Source organism: Lepidothrix coronata, unplaced genomic scaffold (assembly GCF_001604755.1).
Source record: "Lepidothrix coronata isolate B3197 unplaced genomic scaffold, Lepidothrix_coronata-1.0 Scaffold30, whole genome shotgun sequence".
Lineage (NCBI taxonomy): Eukaryota > Metazoa > Chordata > Aves > Passeriformes > Pipridae > Lepidothrix > Lepidothrix coronata.
Window position 1 is genome coordinate 4,509,482 of NW_016690210.1, and position 23,498 is coordinate 4,532,979.

The window sequence follows — 23,498 nt, forward strand, 5'->3', positions numbered from 1 at the left end:
ATATTCATGTATGTCAGAGGGTATGTCTGTTAAGGGTAGCACAGAGAGAAATGAAATATAAAGCGCATGACATTATAATTACAGTTTATATGACTTAGAAGATGAAGTCTTATTACACAACAACTCAGTTTCTCTGTTTCAATAAATAAATAAGTAGTCTTACCAATCTGTAACAGCTTTGATGATGTGTGTCTGGGGTTACAGTTGTTCCTTCCCCAGTCTGTGTCACCTTTGTGCTTTAGATCTGTAGAATTTGAGCTGCAGGGTTGGTAAAATGAGCTTTAGAAACTGTCATTTAGTGAGGATGTGATACACATTTCCCCATTACAGTCACAACTGTTGAACAGCTCCTTGTCTCATCTGAGACATGAACTATTGTAGTCCCTTTCCTCACTGGAAAGAGTGTGATTTCAGTGCTGAGACTGAGGGTGGCCTGAAAGATTTTTGTTACTTCCAAATAAGGTTTGAAACTCCTGTGTTAGGAAGCACACGGAGTTTTGTTTTCTGACTCAGGTTGTAGGGCATCACCATGGGCTATTATGACTTAATTTGTAAACTTGCTGTGTGCCATTGCAGCTGAGGAACAAGTCAGAAAGTTAACTGCAACTGTAATTTATTTAAAAGTTCCTTTGTGTTACTTGGCACATGGAAGTGGTGGTGTCTGCTTAATTGATGAAGGCACCTCTTATGAGTGTTTTAAAATTACCTAAAATTGGAAGATTCAGGCTTTTATTGTGCTGCCATCATAATGGATTGTATTCATCTAATGTATTGTGTAACTCACACTATTTTGAGGCTGTCTGTAGCTTGAGTATGAGAGAGTTTTGAAAAAGTCATAAATATGAGGTTTGTAAATAGCTGAATGTTCAGGTTGTGTTTAAAAACCTTTCTATTCTATGTGAAACTCTAAATTGGGGTGGTGTTTGAATAGAGTACATTAATTGTGGGCATCACTGAATTCATAGAATCACAGAATGGTTTGGTTTGGAAGGGACCTTAAAGATCATCTAGTTCAAACCTCAGTTCTTGTTTTCTGTACTTTGTGGCACCCATTCACTTACTTAAGTCTTTGACATTCCTCATTCTAAGTAGAGAAGTTAAAACCACAGTGAAGTTTCAATATGGCCATAAAAGCTGAGACTACAGGGATGTCTCTCTGCCCTCTCTGTTACAGAACTAGAATAAAACACTTTTTTTTTTGTCCCAGACTAAATGTGCAAGAAGCAAATCATTGAAGTCAGGGTTCTACAAATGTTAATACATAATGAAAAGGGAAATCAAGGCGTGGTTGCAAGAGAGAAAGTTGGGGTGAACACAGATCTGATCCTTTGGAGTTGTAGTTTGTAGGCTCATTTTGGATTTGTGATTCCTCCAACTCTCTCTCCTCCTCTGCTCAAAGCATGTACACACACTCTGGTGGCTGGGCAAGCTCTCCAGCCCAGACTTGGCAAAACCAGGAAATTTAAAAGTAGCTCAGCCAACAGCAAGAAATACTTATATTCATATTGTGTGAATGAACAGAAATCAGGGATCTACCTACAAATAAGGATATGGTCTTGTCAGGCATCTCTATACTCTAGTGATCTCCCAGTCTGTATCAGAATACGTTAAAAGCATTATTTAATGTCTCCAGAAAGGCTTTGGGGTGGGGGGGAAATGAGAATGGAAAAAAAAAGGATCATTTTAATTAAATACATTTAGCTTCTCATAATTTACAGCAATTATAAATTAAAACAACTGTTGCCAAAGTTATTTGAAAGCTGTGATTTAGGTTTTGCAATGTTTTAAATTACCATAATTTAAATGTATTTATACTATTTTAAAGCCATTTTACTTTGACAGATGCTAAAAGTGTAAGGAGAAACTTGGGATAAGAAGGTGACACAGATCTATATAAAGTGTAACTTTTCCATAGAAGATTACTTTGTGAAATGTGGAGGGGGGTGGATTCTAAATCAATGGCTGTATCCATCCAGTGCCAAATGAAGCCAGTTGAGCCCTTTTCATTTAATGATGAAAGTGGATTTCTATGTATTAGAGGCTTAATTGAACATCTTTTTAAAAATATCTGTGGTAACCTCTTGCTAAATGACCAGATACTGAATAATCGTGGGGTGTGGATTCAGAAAAGAAAATAGCCATCAGTATGGGGGATTTCATTGTGTGTTGGGAGCAAGGGAAGGAGAAAGAAAAAACATGCATTTGCTTGTATAGTTAGTTCTGTCTGAGTACATCAACATAATTCACATATAAATAGTTGGCTAATAAATATTTTCCTCGGTTGTGAATATTTACATTGGGATACATTGACTAGTTTTGATATTAATCTTCTGTGTCAGAAATGATCCTATTTCAAGAAATACCCGCAAGTATGTTGTTGAAAGAGTGCAAAAACTGGATTTTAGCTGTGTGAGTACAGGTTTGGTTGTGTGATGAATTACACACTTCGAATCATCTGGTATGTAAAGGAATACCAAAAGCCAGTTATAAAGGTTTGTAAGTGCCCTCAGAGGGACACTTCTGCCTCCTCAGGGTACCTTTTATTTTGAGAATTGTGTTGCTTTGCAATCTCATTGCTCAGAAATGTGTCCACTAACTTCCGCTTCACTGTTTGAATGGAAGAATTTGTCTTTTCAGCTGTATTATAGCATTTATTATTTCACTCAGCAGGTGAATGTTCACTCAATAGATGAACTTCTGAGCAAAGGCTCTTTCAATCCTCAAATCTTCCCTCACATCTTTTTGAAAAGACTTTGGAATAGATTTCTTTAGAACTCACGTGTCAGTCATTAAATAAGCAGCAGTTAAAAAGGATTGATTTGCCACAGCTGGTGCAGTCATGAAACAATCCTATTCTGTTTTCATAACCTATTACTTTTTCATGTTTAAAAGCTTGACCTACTGTAATTATCCAGTTGAACTGTTTGTTGTTAACACTGGACAAAGATTCCATGTTTTGAGTCAAGGCACCTAGACCTTAGACCATCTACTAAAAGCTGCTTCCAAAAATACATATTGGTGATGGGGTTTTTAAAGGGTTGCCATTGTTGTAACTCGTGTTTTGGCAAATGTAATTTCAATTTTAAAAAAACAACTAGCTCTTTATTAGTTGAGTGCAATACTAACATCTCTCTGAACTAATTTTGATCTCTTTATCTGTAACTTCTGTGGGGATTCTCTAAGTGCCATAGGTGAGAGAAAATTATAAGCTTTTGTGGAATTGGGAAGTATTGTAATGCAGGTTGTTTATATCCAATGATGTCAAATAAACTTGAAATAAACCTAGTTTATGTAAAACAAACAGACGAATAAACCCACACAGCATGACTCAACAATTCTGTTACTCTTATCGCTGTCCATTATCCCTTCTGTTGTTTCAAATAGTAATTTCTAAACTGTAGCTTAGGACTGAAAGCAGGAATGTGTTTCTCACCTCTGTTTTTTCCCCCAGCTGGATTAAGCATCAAAATAAAATCCTTTTAAAATTTAATAATAATGTCAGTATATTACATAAGGTTTTTAAGAGCATAGCCTTTCTAAAGCGGGAGGGTAGGAGAATGTCTTTAATGTATGCAAATACAAAACTCCTTTGGTGTTCTTTGCACTAGTCTGTAGTTAAAGCTATTAATTTTACATTTAATGGGCAACAAGGACAAGGGGTGTATTCTGTGCAAATACTACACTTGAATGTTGGAACTTTGTTGAGAAATAACAGAATTGTAGCTCAACAAGTAAGAGAATGATTTATTTATCCCTGTTTTCTGGGTGTGTGTTCCAGGGGTCCGTTCAGCGTCGTGCGGAGATGCATCAACAGGGAAACGGGGCAACAGTTCGCTGTGAAGATCGTCGATGTAGCAAAATTCACTTCAAGTCCTGGATTAAGCACAGAAGGTAAGAACTAATAATTGAAGTGAATTCCCAGCAGACAGGGTTTTCAATTTGTCAACCTTTTTCTATGTTTGCTCTCTTTAAGATCCTTCCTGCTTTATAGTTTGTAGAAGTTTTAAAATGAGGTCTCGTATCTCAAATGTAACTTAGGGCATGCATTTCTAATCTTTAGTAGTTCCTACAGCTATTCTGTGGTGATAACAAATATTAGAAAGATAATTAGGTCTAAGCCATTTCTATTTTTGTTTGGATTTTTCTTTTAAGAATGAGAATTTCATACAAAAAATAGTTCTGAGTCAAAAAAAGCATACAAAGGAATTAAAGTAAGAACACAGTTTTGTTTTTACTAGTCTAGGTTTAGCAAGTAATTTGCTATAAATGGGTGAAAACTTGTGATTAAAGTTTGTGAAATTATATTTTAAAAGTAAGTTTTTATATAGTCATGATTTTAAAACAATGCTGCAGAAGTGCCACAATGTAAATAAAATGTTGTAACTCTAACCTTTCCTATTTCAGGGTAAAACAATGTATGAGTATGCAACTTGTGTGTGCATAGAGTTCTTCTTTTACACCACGTGGAGAAGAGCATTGTAAACTGAATGACAATTGCTGTGTGCAGCTGTGTGCTGGAGATCATATTCTTTTGTACAGTAATAAGTTTGGGGAATTCCACTTGAGCCAACTAAGTCCTTATGAACCCAAATTCAGCAGCCAAAAAGGGTCAGTGACTTGCTGGTAATTACAACAAGCAGTGTCTTAAGCCTTAATGACTAGTTTGGTTTACAAGGTAAATCACAGGTCTTGCTTCAGACTTTACTGAAGATTATAAATTAAATCTGATAATGCCATTGCTAGTTTCTTGTTTCTAGACCTCCAACAGAATACAAACCATGTTTTCCATAATATTTAGCTTGTGATTAGCTGCATTATGGTTTTGTCAGGTTGTACCACAACCACTGCATTTTGATGTAGTGAATTTTCACTGAAATGATTTGGTATCTTTTTAAGAAGTTCTGTCAGTATTCTAGTCTTTTTCTGAGCCTCATTTTAACTACTGATGCTAGGACACATTTCTACCTTTAGTGGAGTATTGCTTCCTTGCTCCAAGAGTAAAATTCAACCTTTTGAAGCCGTGAAGGAATTTCTGAAAGGGAAAAGTAGCAGACAAGAGAGTAGGGGCTCATCAGGAAGAAAATAGGAGCCAACAGGAATAACAGATTGATTGAAAAAAAGGATAATTGAGGGTTTGCATTAGCTGTCTGGGTCTAAAGAAAAGGCTTGGCAGGATATTGAGAAATTTTGGTTGTTTTTCAATTGCACTTGGGTTATATTGTTATAGTTACAATTCAAGGTAGCAGGTCACTGAGTTAAGAGATCATAAACGTTTTCTGGGTCTAGTGTTGTTTTGTTTTGTGGTTTTGGTTGTGGATTGTTGTTGTGAATTTTCTTGTAGTTTTGGGGGTTTTTTAAAAAGTTTTGAGTTGTTGTGTGTTAGATTTGTAATATTAAGACACAAAGACACGCAGATGTGTAAGTGAATGTGGAGCAAGTTCTTACCTCTACATAAGAATCTGAGCCTGTTTTTCACAAACTCTTTCCATCTTCTGTACTCTTTATTTTATTTTTCCTTTGTGCTTTTTGTTTGATTTGGGGTTTTTTTGTTGTTTTGGTTTGTTTTTTGGTTTGTTGGTTTTTTTTTTGCACCTCTCCTCTATCCAGGTTTACGGGGATTTTAACGATTTTTTTTTTCTAATTTGTTTGTTTATTTCTGGTATGGCGTTCCTTAAACATTGGGGAGCAGCCATGATGTATAAAGTAAATATTAGATAACTTACCTGGGAGGAAGCTGCATTTGTAAATTGTATTAAAGTGTGAGCTGTAATGGAATGGTAAGATTAATCCTTGGAAACACTTTTTACCTTGGAGTTTTGCCTTCTGCAAGACCAGTTTGGTCTTGAAAGTTATCTTTGTCCAACTTTCCACCTCCTGTCTTTCTCTGAGGCACAGGAGTGTGAGCACAGGATGCTGTATGTGAGGAAGCTGATGTCAGCATCTTCCATTAATGTCACATACATCAGAGTGCTGAGAGGTAAAGGGCCTGTCATGTCTCCACACGTACGATTAAATCTAAAAAGTCTCTGTCCTTGAGTGCTTTTGCACAGGTACCTCTGTGGGATGGCCTGTTTATGGGTAAGAACTTCCATCTTTATGTTTGTCAGGAGTGGCAAAGACAACCAACTGCATGGTAGAGCACTGAAAAAGTGTAGCCAGCAAGCCAAAGGAAGTGACTGTTCTCTCTGTTCATCCCTTGTGAGACTGTACCTGGAGCACTGTGTGCACTCTCAGTGTCTCCAGTACAAGAAAAACAGTGATGTACTGGCATGAGTCCAGCAGAGGTGGACTGAGAGAACTGGGTTTGTCCAGCCTTGAGAAGAGAAGCCAAGGTGAGATTTAGTGCTGTCTTCAGCTACTTAATGGAAGTGTATAGAGCAGATGGAGCCAAGCTCTTCCATCTAGGCACACAGTGAAAAGACAAGAGGGCACATGGATAAGATGTAACATGAGAAAAAGCCAATTACAGACAAGAAAAGAAAAATGTGCTGCTGATTGCACAGAGAGAGTGTGGAGAACATCCTCAGAGATGCTCAGTACTGGACTGCATGAGACACTGATCTGCCAGGTCTATTTTGACTTGCTTGGACCAAGAGTTTGGACTAGGTGACCTCCAGAGGGTCTTTCCAACCCACATGATTCTGTGGTGTTAGTAGCAACAGTCTGCATGTAGTCTGTGGGGCAGTACAGTTTGAATACTATGTAGGAAGAAAACTTAGGCATAACAGTACCATGCTTAAAAAGAGTTAATTTAACACTCGGTTTGACCTAAATTTTTTATTCTTTTAACTTGTGAGCCCTTTGGGCACCAAATATGTTTTTAAAGGACTATTTGCTAGTCTGAACAAATAATTTTAAAAAAACATATACTAATATCTTACAGTAATGGTATCTACTTTACCACAGCAACAAAAACAATCAAGCTTGAAAGCTTCCCTAGGCTAATGTGTTTATCAATTGATGCTGCTGTGAGCATTTGTGGTATATGATGGAGCAGCCACCAGCTCAGAAGACAAACTTTTATCTGGCATAGCTTTCTTTCCATAAGGCTGCTCAATACTCATAGCATGTATAGGCAGGGACATCTCGAGTGCTTTTTATGTCTGTGTGCATCTCTGCAGTGGTTTGATAATAGGGGGGAAAATTAATGCTAGGTAACGATGCCTGACAGCTAGCAAATCTAATCTAGGCTAAATTCTATTGGATTTATGTATTAGTATTCATGGACTTGCATACTGTGTGTCATCAATCTCTGCAGTGTTGTAATTCAGCCATATTAATGAAGTATATTGACACCTTGTCACTGTTCAAGTGGCCACGTGATCTACTGGATTAATGGTGGATATTTTACATGTTGACAGATTCTACTACAGTTCACTTGGCTTTCATATCGCAGAGATACGAAAAAGGTGAAGGCTGAAAATCTTTAAGACATAAAAGGGTTTATTTTGTACATTTTAGAGAATCCATGTGGAAGAGTACTTGATGCTCTCAGAAGATAGTAATAGTAGTAGACTCACAGAGGTCTAAAAAATACATCAGTGTAAATAGACTTATTTTCAAATACAACCCTTAGTTGTTATACTCAGAACTTTTGGTATAGGAAAGGGTAAAAAACATGTTCCTTTTTTCTGAATTTGTTACAGTTCACACCATAGTTAGTTTGACTGTCCATTTCCTCTGCTGCTCTCTTTGCATCCCATGCATTTTCTTTCTTTCTTTTATTTTTCTTTGCGTGGCTTGAATATCTGATTTTTAGTTAGCTGCTCTCACACCAAATATCTCTAAGTGCTCCATTCCTCAGAAGAGAACAGAGATCAGTTTTTTACTACACAGTAAAAGGCAATACACGTTATTCATCTGACTTTTCTTAAAGCCAGATTGCTTTCCTGTAACGTGCTGAGTGTTTTTTAAAACAATTCAAAGGACAGTGCTTTGTGCTCACAGTGCATGTCTCTTTGAAGTTGCTTTTCAGGATTTCATTCAACGTATATTGGATTCACTTACTCGTAGTTCATTTCTATAGAAATGCCCTCACAAAGAAAGTGATTACCAGGATTTCTACAACCTTCTAATAGGCTACACCTTACTTACTAGGTTTATATATGTGTTGATACACAGGTTTGTATGCATCCAAGCCACTGTGAAGCTGAATAGATAAGCTGATAAGGAAGGATTGCGGTTTCCTTTAGAACCCCAACTGGTTCTTCTGGAAGAAAGCTGTAAAGATCATCTGCAAAATGCTTTTGTCTGTGACAATGAGTAAAAATTGTAGCCAATAAAGAAGTGTTTTGAATATAGTTCTTGGCCTACTTCTGGCACTGAAAGGGGCAAGAATATTGAATAAATACTGGCATTGCTGTGGATTATCCACTTTAGGAGAAGAATTCCAAAATTATTTTACTGCAGGGGGAAAATGTGAAAGTTGGCATCATGTTTTTGTTGGGTTTCGTTTGTTTGTTTTCTGCAAAGGGCTCACAGATCCCAACATATTTTCAGACTGTGGGTAATTTTCTTCCAGTTGAGACCTTACTCTTGTTCTGGTTATTTCCTTACATAGTTTACCCTTGTCGGTTTAGGGTTTTTTTATTATTTACTTAATTTAGACTTGCATTTTTAAAATCATTTTACCAGGGCAGTTCTTTTGAAAGGCTTTATTTAGTTCTGAGTAAAGCTGCACGACACAGTGTCTTTAACTTTTGATATTGGAAGACTGTAGTGAATCACAAGTTATTTTTCACAAAAGTATCTGTGTGTAAGATTCTGCACATCCCTCCCTGTTTTTTCAAGGGTTTCAGCAAAAGAACTGATGTCAGTGTTGAACTCATCTCTTTTGAGTAAAAAATACTACAAATCATATGTCATCAAATTTTATGATACTATACCATATATAGGCAGGATTTGAAGAAAGAGTGAGTGACTCATTGCCTTTGATTTGGAAATACCAACTAATCTGGAATTTCTGGTAGTCGTCAGTTCTGTGTTCTACCATATTTCACAGATCAAGGGAAGTGATTTCCATTTGTGTGGCATTATTGGGCCCACACCTGAGCTACTGCACCCAGTTTGGTGCTTCACAATTTGAGGGGTGCTAAAGAATTGGAAAGGTCCCAGCAAAGGACTGTCAGGATAATAAAGGACCCTGCAGCACATGATGGGCAAAGAGAGGTTGAGAGTGCTGGGATTGTTCAGTCTGGTGAAGAGAAGGCTAAGAGGGTATTATAATGAAGTCTACAACTACTTGAAGAACTGCAGAAATGGCAGGGCCAAGCTGCCTTTGAGTGACAGCTCTCGGAACAAAGAGTGATGGCCAGGAATTGTCGCTTGGAAGTCTCAGGTCGACCATGAGGGAAAAAGTGTCCACTGGGAGGGTAGTGCAGCAGGTACAGGTATCCCAGAGAAGTCATAGGACCTCTGTCCCTGAAGGTTTTCAAGACTTTGCTCAATGAAGGCACAGCTGTCCTGACTTAGTGTTAGCAGGAACCTCACTTTGAGTCTGGGCTGGGCCCAGTGTCCATCAGAGGTCATTTTCCACCAGCTTTCCTGTGATCTAGTGAAATTATGAAGAAGGCACCATTATAGGTTTTACTTCATTGAAGGTAGAAAATGTGAGGCTATTTCAGAAAATGAAAAGCTGCATCAACTTGATTTTGCTTTTACTTCTATTATCATTTTAACCCTATGAGGAATCATAATCAAAGTATTTAGTGATAGTAATATTGCAGGTGTAACTATTCTACAGGAACTTTCTTGAGGGTTCATTGGGTGTGTATGTCTTGGTACTGAAGAGATTGAGGCATCTCTTTATAGACTGCAGAAATCACATGGTATTAGTGACACGTCTGTTTGTAAGAAAATGCACAAATAGGGAATTTTGGAAAGAAAGTGTTTAAAATGTAGGTAGCTGCCTGTCATGGAGTTTGTGTTGCTGGTGTTTTAAATACCACTATAGTTTCTGTGTGTGCTGTACAAACAAAGCAGGTAGAGATAAAAAGGTAGGAAGCATTTGAATTAACCATGTACCTGTGGTAATACAAAATTAAATGTAAAAATAACAACACTTTTTTGGAATTTTTTTTTTTTTGAAAGAGTGTCCAGATCTCAATGGAAGGGACCTGTAGTAGAGTTTGTGCCTATCGGCAGGACTTGAAGACTGATGCTAGAAACCACTTTTGATGTTTGTCATTTCAGGAATCTGCCTTTCTGGGGAATGTGTAGTTCCTATCTTGGTTCTACTTCTTTCCCACAGGGGTAGAACTGTTCCTGTTTTGGTACAGAAAATGTTACCTAAGCCTTTCTGAGGGGCTTTCTTGTTTAACTTAATGAAGGATTTGAGGTTTTTCTTTTCTTTTTCTGGAGAAGCCATAGGCTGGTTCAGTTATAAGTTCAGTTCTACTCATTTGTACAAATTTCATAAGTGTCTAACTTTTATAGTTCTGCTATAGCTTTCATAAATGAAGTGTCATTAGTATTAAATACTTCTGTACAGAAATGTAACATAAGGGATGGAACCAGGCTTTTTTTCCTGGAAGACATTTCTATAAGTGTATAAGCAGGTTAACCATATAATAGAGACAATGAATCACAGGAATGCATGAGAACATAACAAGGGGTTCCTTTTCAGGACTCCTTTTTTTCTTGCTACTGGAAGTCAGTTCATGGCAGAAATGGTGCACATGTTTTTCTGGCTGGAAATAAAGAATTCAGTCTTGGGCAACACTTCACATAATGTGATTTTTTTTCCTAAGTGTAAAATACAACATTATATATTAGGGATTTATGTAATTTTTTGGAGCATTTTCTAGCATGTGCCCAGTTACAGGCTTTCAGGAGTGGGATACTTAAGTGTCACTGGTCAAGTTAATGTTGTTTTGACCTCTTTTGGAGTCACACATACAAATTTGATTGGTCCAGGGAAGCAACTATGATGTTCTGTAGGGAAATACGGCTTTTCATCCAGATCATAAGCAAAGAGTTACAAAGATGATCTATATGTTACTATTTTACCTCAAGAACATAAAATTTCTGGAAATATTGATGGAAGCATATTCACAGCAGTGTTGATGTAATGCTTTCCTTTTCCATCTTCATCAGGGAAAGCGTAGCTTGTGAATTTATTACACCCACTTTGAAGCACATAAGAATATTTACCTAATTTTTTATGCACTGTTGCTTAAATAGAAGGCAAATCGTTAAGATTTTATGCGTTGCAGGCAATTGGTTCTTTATTCCCCCTAATCAGTCTCCAAAACAAGGACAGCTTTGTTTGCTGTATGACTTCAGTCCCTTGCCTTTAATATGTATCTGGTTTTGCTGGATTTACTACAGCACTGAATGCACAATGGCTTTGCAGGAGCACACACCTCTTCCTCTTTTTTAATCTTTACTACTTGGCTACACACTGCTCTGATAGCTTTGTTCATCTGTTCTTGGTTTCACTGTAGTGCCAACACTGTAAAAATGACTATTGTATTCAGTGGCTGAAACCACTGTGGACTCGTTGCTCATTGCCAGATCAGGTCTTTATGTAGAATTGTCATGAAACTGCTTTTGAGGAAGCAGCAAGTTTAGTCAACAGATCTCCCAGTTTTATAAACAGAAATTGTACCCTTTGCAGGTTTCAAAATGCAGATATATCAAGTGTATTTTACTGTCATTTTAATAATTATTCATTCTAAGAATAACATATTAGAGTGTTAATTGAAAAAATGCTGTATCTTGAAATTCTCAGAGTGCATATAATAATGAAATAATTACATAATTAACACTAAACAGAATTCATGCAGCAGATAATAGATAATTTAACTGTTATTTTTATTATATAACCGAGTACCCAGTTGACCTGGTGTTTTTTTAAGTAATCATAGTTGATTGAAAAGTGCTCCTGTAGTAACAGTGCTGTAATCTTTTCTCTCACTTCATATGAGAGGCACTGGCACAGGTTGCCCAGAGAAGCTGTGGATGCTTCATCCCTGGAAGTGTTCAAGGCCAGGTTGGATGGGGCTCTGAGCTACCTGGTCTAGTGGGAGGTGACCCTGCCCATGGCAGGGGAGTTGTAACCAGATGATCTTTATGGTCTTTTTAACCATCCTGTGATTCTGTATCACACTTCCCTGTATGTGGAACAAGAAAATATGTTCACATCTGTGAACAAGAAAATAAGACCAATACAAATGAATCTTATTATGAAAAGTTTCTTTAAACTTGGTGTAATTTAAATCAGTGACTATAGTTTGTCCCTTAAAAGTTAATCCCTCTTTGTATATATAAAATAAGGCTTAGGAACCATTTGATTAAAATATTTACTGAAATAATTAGTGAATCTATTTGAGTGTAATACATTATATCAAATCGTTTTTCCAAAGAAATACATGTAATTTATGCACATTTTAGTCATCTCAAGTCATTAATGATATTTGCTAATTCAGAAAAACTTCTATGCAGACTTGTTCTCATGCAGCACTTCTACTTAATCTATACAAAAATTGGTCAGTCCTTTAAATCTTGTTTGAATCCCATCTGTACTTGAGAGCTTACAGACATTTAGAAAGTGAGTTTCACTGAAAATTAGGCTTGAAATATTTTAAATATTTTAAATTCTTGGTAGAATTTTTGAATTTAAGAAAAACATTTTCAGATAGTGCTTGTGGTTCAGCATAAATCACAGAACAAGCAAAGTCATAATTCAATTTATGCAAAAAATCTGGAAATGTGCTTCTAAAAACATTTATTTTAACAATGCTCTCAAGTCTTCATTCTTAAACGTTGTTGTCTTTAGTCTCTTTGCAATATTCATGAGGTATGTCCAACTTCTGTTCTGAAAAATGAAAATGCTTTCCAAAACCAGTTCTGTCTCTGTACACAGTCTGTACTCATCTAACATCCTGCCAATAGTCCAGAAATAGGATCTAACTATGTCTGCCGTAATTCAGGCTGGTTACTCAGGGAATATAATAAGCATCAGCTGTATTTTCAAATATTTTCTGTTTGCATGGGAGCCTGTATTCTGTTCTGGTTTGTGCAATCAACAAAACCCAAGATTAATTGCAGCTGAGCTGCAATTTCTATTAATTCACTGATCCAAAGAGAACCTTCTTTGACTCTTAAATGGTGGGTTTGTTGTTTTGTGAATCTGGAAATGTACGTCACGGTGATATGATAAATAATCCTGGTGCAATATCAACCTTCTATACTGCTTTTCGTTTTTAGGATGACAAACTTGTGTCCTCCCATAGCAGTAGAACATTGACAAAACCCCTGTCTTTTGGTTGTGTGGTTTTTGGTTGGGACAGTCTATGTGCTGTGCAAATCTTGTGTAAAATATTTCATTTTCAAAAGTGAGATTTGTGGTTTGTGATCCATAGATCCACATAGATCCAAAGATTCCTATTCTTTCTGTACTTTCCAGTCTTCTGCTGAGTTAGGTACATCGTGATCTTGGGCAATCTTTCCACAAATCAGCTTGAGACATTTCTCTTGGAGCTTTTCTGCATGTATTGATATTTTTATTAAATTGTAGATGAACATGGGTTTGAGCTATAGGCAATGGAAATTTGCAAAAGTAAAGATGTGTTAGAAAACCTTGATGCACCCCCTAAATAATAGGATGGGAATAAGAATTATAGTGTTTTAAAGGGGGGCATGTTTTTAATATAAAATATATATATATATATTCCTAATAATTTCCATACAGGCACGGAATAAACCCCTTCTACATCAAAAAGTCCAATATCTTTTGCAGTTCAAAAGTAAAAATACTTCCTCATAAATCAGTTAAATTGATGACACAATCAGTTAATTGACAACACAAAGCTGGAGGAGTGGCCAATACCCCAGAGGGCTGCACAGCCCTTCAGAAGGACCTCAACAGGCTGGAGAGATGGGCAGAGAAGAACTCTCTGAAATTCAACAAAGGCAAGTGCAGGGCCCTGCACCTGGGAAAGAACAGCCCCAAGTACCAGGACAAGCTGAGGGCTGACCTACTGGGAAGCAGCTCTGTGGAGAAGGACCTGGGGGTCCTGATGGACAACAAGCTGTCCAGGAGCCAGCAGAGTGTCCTGGGGACCAAGAAGGCCAATGGGATCCTGGGCTGCACTAGGAAGAGCATTGCCAGCAGGTCAGGGAGGTGATCCTGCCCCTCTACTCAACCCTGGTGAGGATCACCTGGAGCGTTGTGTCCAGTTCTGGGCTCCTCAGCACAAGAGAGACCTGGAGATCCTGGAGCAGGTCCAGTGGAGGGTGACAAAGTTGATCAAGGGACTGGAGCCCCTCACTAATAAGGAAAGGCTGAGGGATTTGGGCCTGTTCAGATTTGAGAAGAGATGGCTGCGAGGGGACCTCATTCACGTCTGTAAGAATCTGAGGGGAGATGTCAGAGGATGGACCAGGCTCTGCTTGGTGGTGCCCAGGAATAGGACAAGAGGAACAGGTAGAAACTGATGCCCAGGAAGTTCCACCTGAATATGAGGAAAAACTTCTTTCCTGTGCAGTGACCAAGTGCTGAAAGAGGTTGCCCAGAGAGGATATACACTCTCCCTCACTGGAGGTATTCCAGAACCATCTGGACACAATCCTGTGCCATGTGCTCTGGAATGATCCTGCTTGAACAGGGAGGTTGGACCAGAAGACCCACTGTGGTTCCTTCCAATCTGACCCATTCTGTGCTTCTATGAAAATTACAGGAGATAAACAAGAATGTATACCTGTAATCAAAATCGGTTTTGATCTAGGCTGCTTCATAATCAATTGCTTAAGAAAATACAAAATAACTGCCCAAGGGATGATACCAGTTGCTTCAAGTTGTATCAGTCTTTGTACCTAGAAGGTCTTACCTCCATCAGTTACACACTGGTGATTGTAAGGACAGTTCAATAAAATCAACATACATATTACAATCCTCCTACCACCTAACTGGTCTTCAAACTGAAAAACTAAGTATGGAAAAAATGGTAAAGCTGAAGACCAGTGACAAACTATCACAATCTACAGTTTCTACAGTTGTAGAAACCAAAAACTGATCTCCATGGAAATTTTCATTCTAACATCTGCATCAGCAAATACTTTTGAATAATACATGAAGTATGTAGAAGTTGAGAGATCTCCACAGTATGTCATTATGTGGGAGAGTGTGGGAGAATGGAAATACTTTGAGAAGGAAGTTTAAAATCTATGTCAGTATGTCAATTGCTCATGAGAATTAAACAGTTTACGTCGTGTTAGCACATATTAACTTGTTCAGATGAAAAAGTATCTGCCTTGCTTGAGTGCAAGTCAGTGGGTTTGGTCCAGCTGTACACACAGCCAAGCAATGGCTGTTTTCCAGGGTAAGGATGGCTTCAGAAGAGGAAAAAAACGTAAAGATTTGTAATCTTTTCAAGTAAAGAAAATCTTTGGAGAAAAAAGAAGAAATGTTAACAGAAACATTTGGGTCTATTTGATATGAAGGCAGGTGGAAATACTTGTGTTTGGAAGCTATCTTGTAAAATATATCATGGCTAACATACACAGTAGAATATTGGAGCTTTTTAGCTTCCCAGTAAAGAGAAGTATTTAAATTTAAATAAGTCAAAGACCTGAAAGTCCTGAAGAGACCTATGAACTCAATTCTGTTTCTTAAAGACTTTCCACATTTTACCTGTTGTTCGAGTTCTACCATCTCTATCATCAATTGTCTTCTAGTATATTACTTACTTTAATAGAATGAAAGAAGTTGAGTACAAGCAATAAATTATTGTCTATACAATTACATTTAAGGTAAAAATCCACTCAATAGAAACTTGAATGAACATGTTTTATATTAATTAAATTTTATCTTTAATACTGCATTGAATTTCCTCCTAATTCTATGTTTTAAAACTACTACATGCATAACCAATAACTTTAAGTATTTGACTGAAACAACTGTAATTTTCCCCACTTCAGAGTAATAGAATGGAAGATGTATGGCTTTAAAACACTTCTAACACTTAACTACGTAGTTAAGTGTTAGAAGGATGAGAATATTATATCATATTTAACTAAGCAGTGCAAGATACTTGAATTTTCTTAGGGTTGTAACCTAGCAATTTGGGGGTTTTAAAGTGCCAAAGGCTTTAGGAGAGAGACCTGTTCTAAACAGCTCTGTGTGTAACTGCAGTCTGAGCACTCTGAAACAGCACTTTATGGCAGGGCATTTTCCAGCTACAAGTCATTTATTTTCATGATGACACTTATCAGGGACAGTCTACTCACACTGAATATATTGTATGTACTTGGTTTCCTAATAGGAATCCAACCAACAAATAAACACAGTGACAGTAAGCAAATTGGCAATGTAAATAAAAATTCTGTGATCTATGGTTGGTTTGGTTGGTTAACTTAAAATCCATGACAGAGATTTTTATTGGAGGTTGTTTTTTAAGATCACTTCATATATGAGTAAGATTTATGGTGTGCTTCTCAGTTGGGGTGTGGGGTTTGTTCTGTGTATTTGTTTTGCTTAAAATATTCAGTGGTCAATTTTTTTTTTCTGTTTTTGAAGTTGCTGTAGAAGGAAAAGCCCAATTGCAAATGAGACTGGTGCTAAAAAGTAATGTTTTGTTGTTTCAGAATGTCTTAGCATTTGTTAAGGCACTTAGATGAGGGTTTATTTTTAATGCCTTACATAATTGAGAAATTACTTCAAAGATAAATTCCAAGTTCCCCAGAAAGTCAGTAGCAGAGTCAGCAATATAAAGCTTCTTGATTTCCTTTGGTTTCTCAGAAGACTAACTAAATAAAGATAGATTAAAAATATATATTGTTTTATCTACCGTGACAGGACCAGTTATTATTGATTTCCTAATGTCTGTCACTTTTCACATTGCCTGTGATGTAGTGACAATGAACAATTGCAGATCCCAGTGAAAATATTGCCTCAGTTTATAGCATTACAGATAGGGAAAATGACTTATGAATACCTACTTTGCCTGAGTGAGGTAGACTTTTTCCTATGCCAAATCAAATTAGTATTTGAATCCAAGCTGCAACCACAAAAATGTTTATTACACCATGTATGTGTTACACATCACTGTTTTCAGGTCTGTACAGGTTATCTTTGCTGTATCCTCTCTTGTCCTCGTAGTTCTGTTTGAAAAACTGTGCCAGACTGGAGCCTGTGTTTCCAGCACAGGGCTGGACAAGTGGGGCTGACGTGTTTGGAAAGAAGCTTTTCATCTCAGGTGTTGTAGTTTTACAAGAACCAATATTCTTCTCGTGCAGCAGAGTGATAGGGCACCCACCATCACCTCTCAAAAGCTTATCTGTTTGGGGGGGAAAACCAGTAAAGAAACTAGTGTTCCCTGGAATTGTAGGATGCTAACATCTAGGACTAATAGATACCATTTACCATCTGTGCAGTGTGTGGGTGAGTATCACAGCTTTGCATCTCCTCCCCCTTCCCCCTCAGTAGGGCTGAGATGATTGAACAGCTCCTGGCTGCTGAAGGGAGTGGGAAAGCCCTGTTTCTTCATTCCAAGTTACTTATTCTGCAGTCCTGTTCCTTCATTTGCGTTGGGTTTGGTGTTTTTTTTTACCTTTGGACAGATTTGATTTAACTGAAGTTGGGGAAAAAAGATGAACAGAGGACTTACACCATAAGTCTCCTACTTTGCTGTCTTGTTGATTGGCTTGCTTCCTTTTTTAAATGCACCTTACTTAGAAACCTGCTAGGGTTACTTGTTAAGGGGAAAGTGCAAACAAGCATATTTTGAATCTATTCACTTGGGAATTTTGATATTTTCTTTAGAGGAATACCTGTCTGCTGTGTGTTATTCTAGAATCTGAGATAATCCAGTGTGGCATGCTTAGCAAGGAAAAGAGATTTTCACTTCTTGTAAGGGCTACCAATGACTGTTTAACACAGAAATGCAGTCTGGGGTTAGAGTAGGAACTGTAGAAGCATAACTGTGAATGCTGTCTCGGTTCTTTCCTAAATAGCTCATAGGCATTGTTTTGTTTTTCTTTTTCCTTAAATAACAAGCAAGCTAACTGGAGAAAGGGCATGCACAAGGTAACATGGACAATGGAGTGAGAGGAGAAAGCCTCAACTCTTATCAAAGCTTCTGTCCTTATCTGTGTTCCTGTCTATTTGGTAGGACTGGTGAGCAACTAAATATGATTTAAAGATAAAAATATGCATTCCATTGTAGAAATTTTCTGGACTTACCAGGCTTTTTGCCCCCAATTTCCTGGTTTTGTTATGTCTTATTTTGTTGGAGTGGTCTGCCTGTATGACTAACTCCTCTTAAGGGTAGTGTGTGCTTTACTGAGGGTGCTCTTTCAGCTGGGATCTGCTCCTTTTGTGTAAACATCCCTTCCCTCCCCCATCACATAGACAAAAGAAGAGTTTACTTATCTGGGGGGAATTCCAATCAATTTAATTTATCATCCGTTAACAAAGGCAAAACATCTCTTGCCTCCCCCTTCCTGGTCTCCATCCCACTGGCCACGTGTAGCACTTGGTGCCTTTGGGAAGGCCATGGGCAGACAGGAGATAGTTGGCACATTCTGAGTTAGTAGCAGCCCCTCTGGAGCTGTACCTGTTCCTTGCTGGTGCTGCTGCTCTGTTCCAGCCTCTGTCCTTTCCTCCTGCTCCAGCCTGCTCCTTTTTTCTTCTGGCTCTTCACTCTTCTGGCCTTGTTCCTTTTATTTTCTTTTATGTTTTTTTGTGATTTTTTTTTTCTGTTTACTGCCCTCTTTAAATATGTTTTCACTGAGACTCTCTGAAGTCCTCTGGCTGAGTGGCACCACACATGTGGCTGATGGGTCTTGGCTGTGTCCTGTGCTGGGTCCATTCCAGAGCCAGCTGTGTCTGGCACAGGGAACCTCCTCATCTATTCCCACTGAGGGCACCCTGCAGCCCCTTGCTGCGTGGGGAATAACACCTTGCCAGTTATGCCTAATACACCCCACACACACACACACACACACCCCACCACTCTCTTATGAATTTGTATGAATTTGCTTCTCTTTCTCATTTTGGTCTTTGCCAGTCTTGCTTTTTCATTCCTGTGTGAAGACTTGGTTATTTGCTGATGTCAGGTAATGTTGGGTAAATGGATTGCATGGGAAATATATCTGGAATTCAGTGCAGGGCACTGTTTTGTTCATTGCTTATCCCTGTGTCTTACAGCATAAGAGAAACCTCTCCCTTGGTTCTGTTGTATTTAGTAATTTTCGAGGAATTATGGGCTGTACACTAACAGTCAAAGCTATTCACAGCTTCAGGGCATGCTCATCTGAGTTGCAAATGCTGGTCTGAGGACTGAGGGCATTTACATGTGCCAAGATATGCAATGATCTTTGGAGGAAAAAAATACCTTTTAGTATCTATTCTGGGATTTTTAAATAAAAATATTTTACATTTTGAAACGTTTTTCGCTCTCCTATGTACTAAAGGAAAAATTGGGGTTTTTAAATGTTATAAAACCTCATGGGGAGAGATGGTCTCTTTATAAAATTGGGTACCTTCTGGGTTAGTGTTTAGAAATGTTTTGTCGTAGAACAGAGCTTTAGAGCTGGTCATGCTGTGGAGACAGTTTGTTTGCTGATAGGAAGGCAGGTTCATATCCTGAATCAAATCTGTATCCTCATGTGACATTGCAGTAACTTCATTTCCCCTTGCTCTCAGCCCTGCTCTTCACTATCACTTTTGCCTCTTGCAAACTGATTGCTGCATTTGCCCAAGAGATGTAGCTCCTCTTGAAGAATCTATCCAGAATATCGTGTCAGGTGAAGAGGATTCTGTTTTTCTGAATTTGTGATTACTCTTCTGAGTAAGAAGCCTTGGACCTTCAGTTCCAGTACATGCTTTGTTTGTGCAGTACAAGGGCTGTGTTCATGATCCACTGGCCCAAACCAGAAATTAATTACACTTAGTTTAGTTCTGAAATCACTGTAACCATAAACTGGAACTGATAAATATGAGGGCACTGGTTTTATTGGGATAATGCCGATTTCAGGATTTGCTTCGTATGTCTCAGAAGATTCTGTCCTCCTTCTGGATGAGTTGCCACAAAATTTCTGAGTTGTGCATCACCCCATACTTGCCCCACTTATGTTTTGTAGATGCTTGGTGGCACTTCTGCACAGTTTTGTTTTGCCCTTTCTGTAACTAATGAGGGGAGAGTAGGAGTTCCTTACCTCGCCAGGTGAACTAGAATTCTGACTTTGTATTCCTACAGATTGAACTTTCCACTGCAGTTGTGTGGGGCTGTGAGAGCTTAAGGAATCTTATTCGTTTCCTAGTTGGATGGACCCTGCCTGGCAGCAGGCACTCTTGTTATGTTAGTAGTAAAGTTAATTGGTGTTCACTTTGATGTTTTCTTATAGGAAAAGTTGAACCAACTGAAGGACCCAATTCCCAACATAGTTTAGAGATTTTAAGGACTACAATTACATAACACTTAATTTTCTTTGCAGTCTGGTTATGTGTTGTTACTTGTTTGTGTAACTGGTGATCTTGGTAGCTGTCAGTTCTCTGAAGTGGCACAGGGAGGACAAAGGAGCTGTTTTGTTTGCATAGAGTAACTTATGTTGTTCCACCACTATTGAGATGTAAATTGTCATTTTCATTTGGTCTGGAGGCTTTTGCACAAAGGCTGACCCAGAAAAGTGGTCTGAGGTCGGGTGGTTTGCTGTGGTTGTTACAGCAATTGGGTTCATTCTATCAACCTGAACTGTTTCTGAAAAGGAGGACGTGTTCCAGGTATCAGGGCTCAGGAAAGCTTGTTTAAACAAGCAAGCTCTGTTCTAGGCCTTGCTTAAGCCTTGCTGTCCGGGCAGGTCTCTGTTGGATCCTGTTGCAACTCTGTGACTCTTTAGATCTTGCGAGATGATAGAAAGTGAATTGCTTTTCCTTTTCATCCAATACCGTGCAGATACATTATTTCAATGTCCAAGTCCATTCTCCAACAGATTTTACCCACTCAAAGAGGGATCAAAGTTCAACTCAAAGATCAGTTACTGCTAAAGGTTTTGTAACTTGCAGTATCAGGTAATTTTAGTGAAAATGTGTTACAGTAATGAGGGATATTTGTATACTAGAAGAGGAAGAAAATTTTTGAACTTTTAAAATTAAAAAAATTGAAGCTTTTGTACATTTTCTTGCCATTTTTATGCTTATTAATTATACTATGTGTAAATAATAGATTTGTATTTTAAAATCCTTTTCCAAACTAGAGACGATGAATCAGATTTCATTGCTATTAGCAGGCTACAGGTTTTATGTAATTTTTATCATGTGAATTTTATCAGTATTTTGGAAACTTGAGGATAAATTTGCAGTTTAAAAATGGCAAAACAAAGAAAATAGTCTGTAGGAGAAATGGTTGTTACATTTCTGCAGTCAAATATGTACTTGCATACAGTAAGTTAAAGTTCAGACAATGATTTCATTAAAATCCACGGGCCTTTGTAACTGTCCTCAAAGTTTAATTTGGTGTATAGCTTCTTACACTTTTAGTACGTGTATTTTTTTCAAAAACTCTTAAAAATGGTTTATGACAGATGCTCACAGCACTTTTGTGTCTATGATTGTTCTTAAGTTGGCACAAATCACTTGAGTAATATTGTTTGGAGTAACAAAAGGTTGGAATGGATTCCAGCTTTGTGATTTTTCCGTGGCATTTGGAAAACAAAAGAGGAAAGATGGTTTCATTTAATTTAATAAATTTTCAAGAGTGCTGAATAGTTCAAAGCTTTAGGCTGAGGTTCATTGCTAAAGGTTCAAAGTTGTAAAAAATGCATTGAACTTTAATTTTTCTTTTTTCAGTTTAAGAATGTTATGATGCAGTTTACTCTGTTTTTAAATCTTGCTTATCTAGGAATTACAAATAGGCTTTTCAGACTGACTGTAATATGTGTAAAGAATAGGATATATATAAACCATATGAATTTCTCTGTGCTCTGAGGCCATTTTATTTCCCTAATTAGTTCTTCATAAATGAAGATTTACGCAACAGGATGATTTAAGCAGCCAAGTCTTACTTCTCCATGTAAATGGAGAGTGAGGTACTGCAGCTAATAAGAAAAAAGTAGGTGCAATAATACAGGTACATTTTAAAAGCATGTGGGTGTACAAATCCAAATATGTACAGTGTGCTTTGATTATCTGTCAAGGCTAGTGAGCTCTAGCTTAGCACCAGTCCAGAACTGACCCTTTGGAGAGTATCAGCCCTGTTTTCCTGGCACTCCATTTCTGGGAGTGTGTATTAGCATATCCATGGCTTGTGTCTAGCTGAGCTAATAAACCCTCAAGATCAGGGTCCCTCTGACTTTCAGGTGATCTTACATGGAGCCAAGTCAAGTCCATCATGGCTTATTAATCCAGGTGTTGACTGGCAGAGACTATACTGTATCATCTGCCCTGAAGCAGCATAGCTGTTATGCATATACTGCATTTAAGCTAATAAATTCTGCTAGACCTGAGCAGACTTCTAATACTGTTGCAGATACATATTCAGCCTGCATAAACAGCTCATGGATTTGCAAATTTGACTTTTTATGTCAAAGCCACAGGTTCATAATTCATCCCCTCTCTACAGTGGCGTGTACACCCCTCCCGGCCTCGGTTCCTCGTCTGCAGTATTCTGGACAAATAAGAACTGGTTGTGCAGCATGAGACACACTGATCAGGTTCTTTCACCAAAAGTTGTTTGTGAGGGGAGGGATGTCAGAGGCAGAAGTAGGATTTGCTTCCTTCTTCAAGAAAGGGTGGGGAGAACATCTTGTGCAACTCACTGAGCTTCAGATCATTTTCAGGTTGCAGACAATGCTGCTTTCAGCCTGAGAGCCATGTTGTCATGTAAAGAGAGAGCTCTGATTGTTGTGCTGACAGGAAAGGTGGTCTAAAGAATCTGGGGAATCGGTCAGGACTCTCTGAACTCAGCTGACTGATGTGTTACATTTTACATTTCCATGTACTCCATCATATCAGTTACGTTCTTTATCCTAGACAAATATTTTACTTGTGAGGAAAGGAAATTTGGGGTTCTTTTAACGAAAGAACCCTATTAACTCTTCCTTACAGTGCTCTTATAAAGCTGTTTTGCAGAGAGGATGCAAATTATTATCACTAGTGGATATATGCTTTGATAATTTCATATATGTGCAAGCTTATTGTTGCTCTTACACTTTTGAGCAAGAAAAATGGGCAGAATTTATAAAGTTTTATTCTTATTCTAGTTGATCATCATTTCAGATTTGGACACCAATGAAAGAAAGTAGATCTCATGCCAACTGAGTGGAGTGAGATAGTACAAGTTAGTTGTTGGAAAAAAATTGTGCCAAACCTTTTAACACCTTAAAAAAGTTCATTCCATTTGAGATCAGTGTTTTACATTACGTACTATGAGTGTAAGTACTTAAATAATCTTTGCTGTGTCTAGCAGGAGGAGCAATCCATTATCCCCAGCTGGTTACTACAAGGTTTTATAGATCCATGTCAGTCCCTCAAAATACCCTGTGACGGTGAAGGAAAT

At 37.9% G+C, this 23,498-nt stretch overlaps 1 protein-coding gene across 1 annotated transcript in view; it reads left to right on the forward strand.

Moving 5' to 3' along the window:
* Window positions 1-23,498, forward strand: part of CASK (calcium/calmodulin dependent serine protein kinase) — a 202,930-nt gene that overhangs the window by 50,913 nt on the left and 128,519 nt on the right. Inside the window, exon 2 of the mRNA XM_017810874.1 lies at window positions 3,779-3,891. Within this exon, the coding sequence (XP_017666363.1) occupies window positions 3,779-3,891 (113 nt within the window). The remainder of the gene's footprint in view (window positions 1-3,778; window positions 3,892-23,498) is intronic.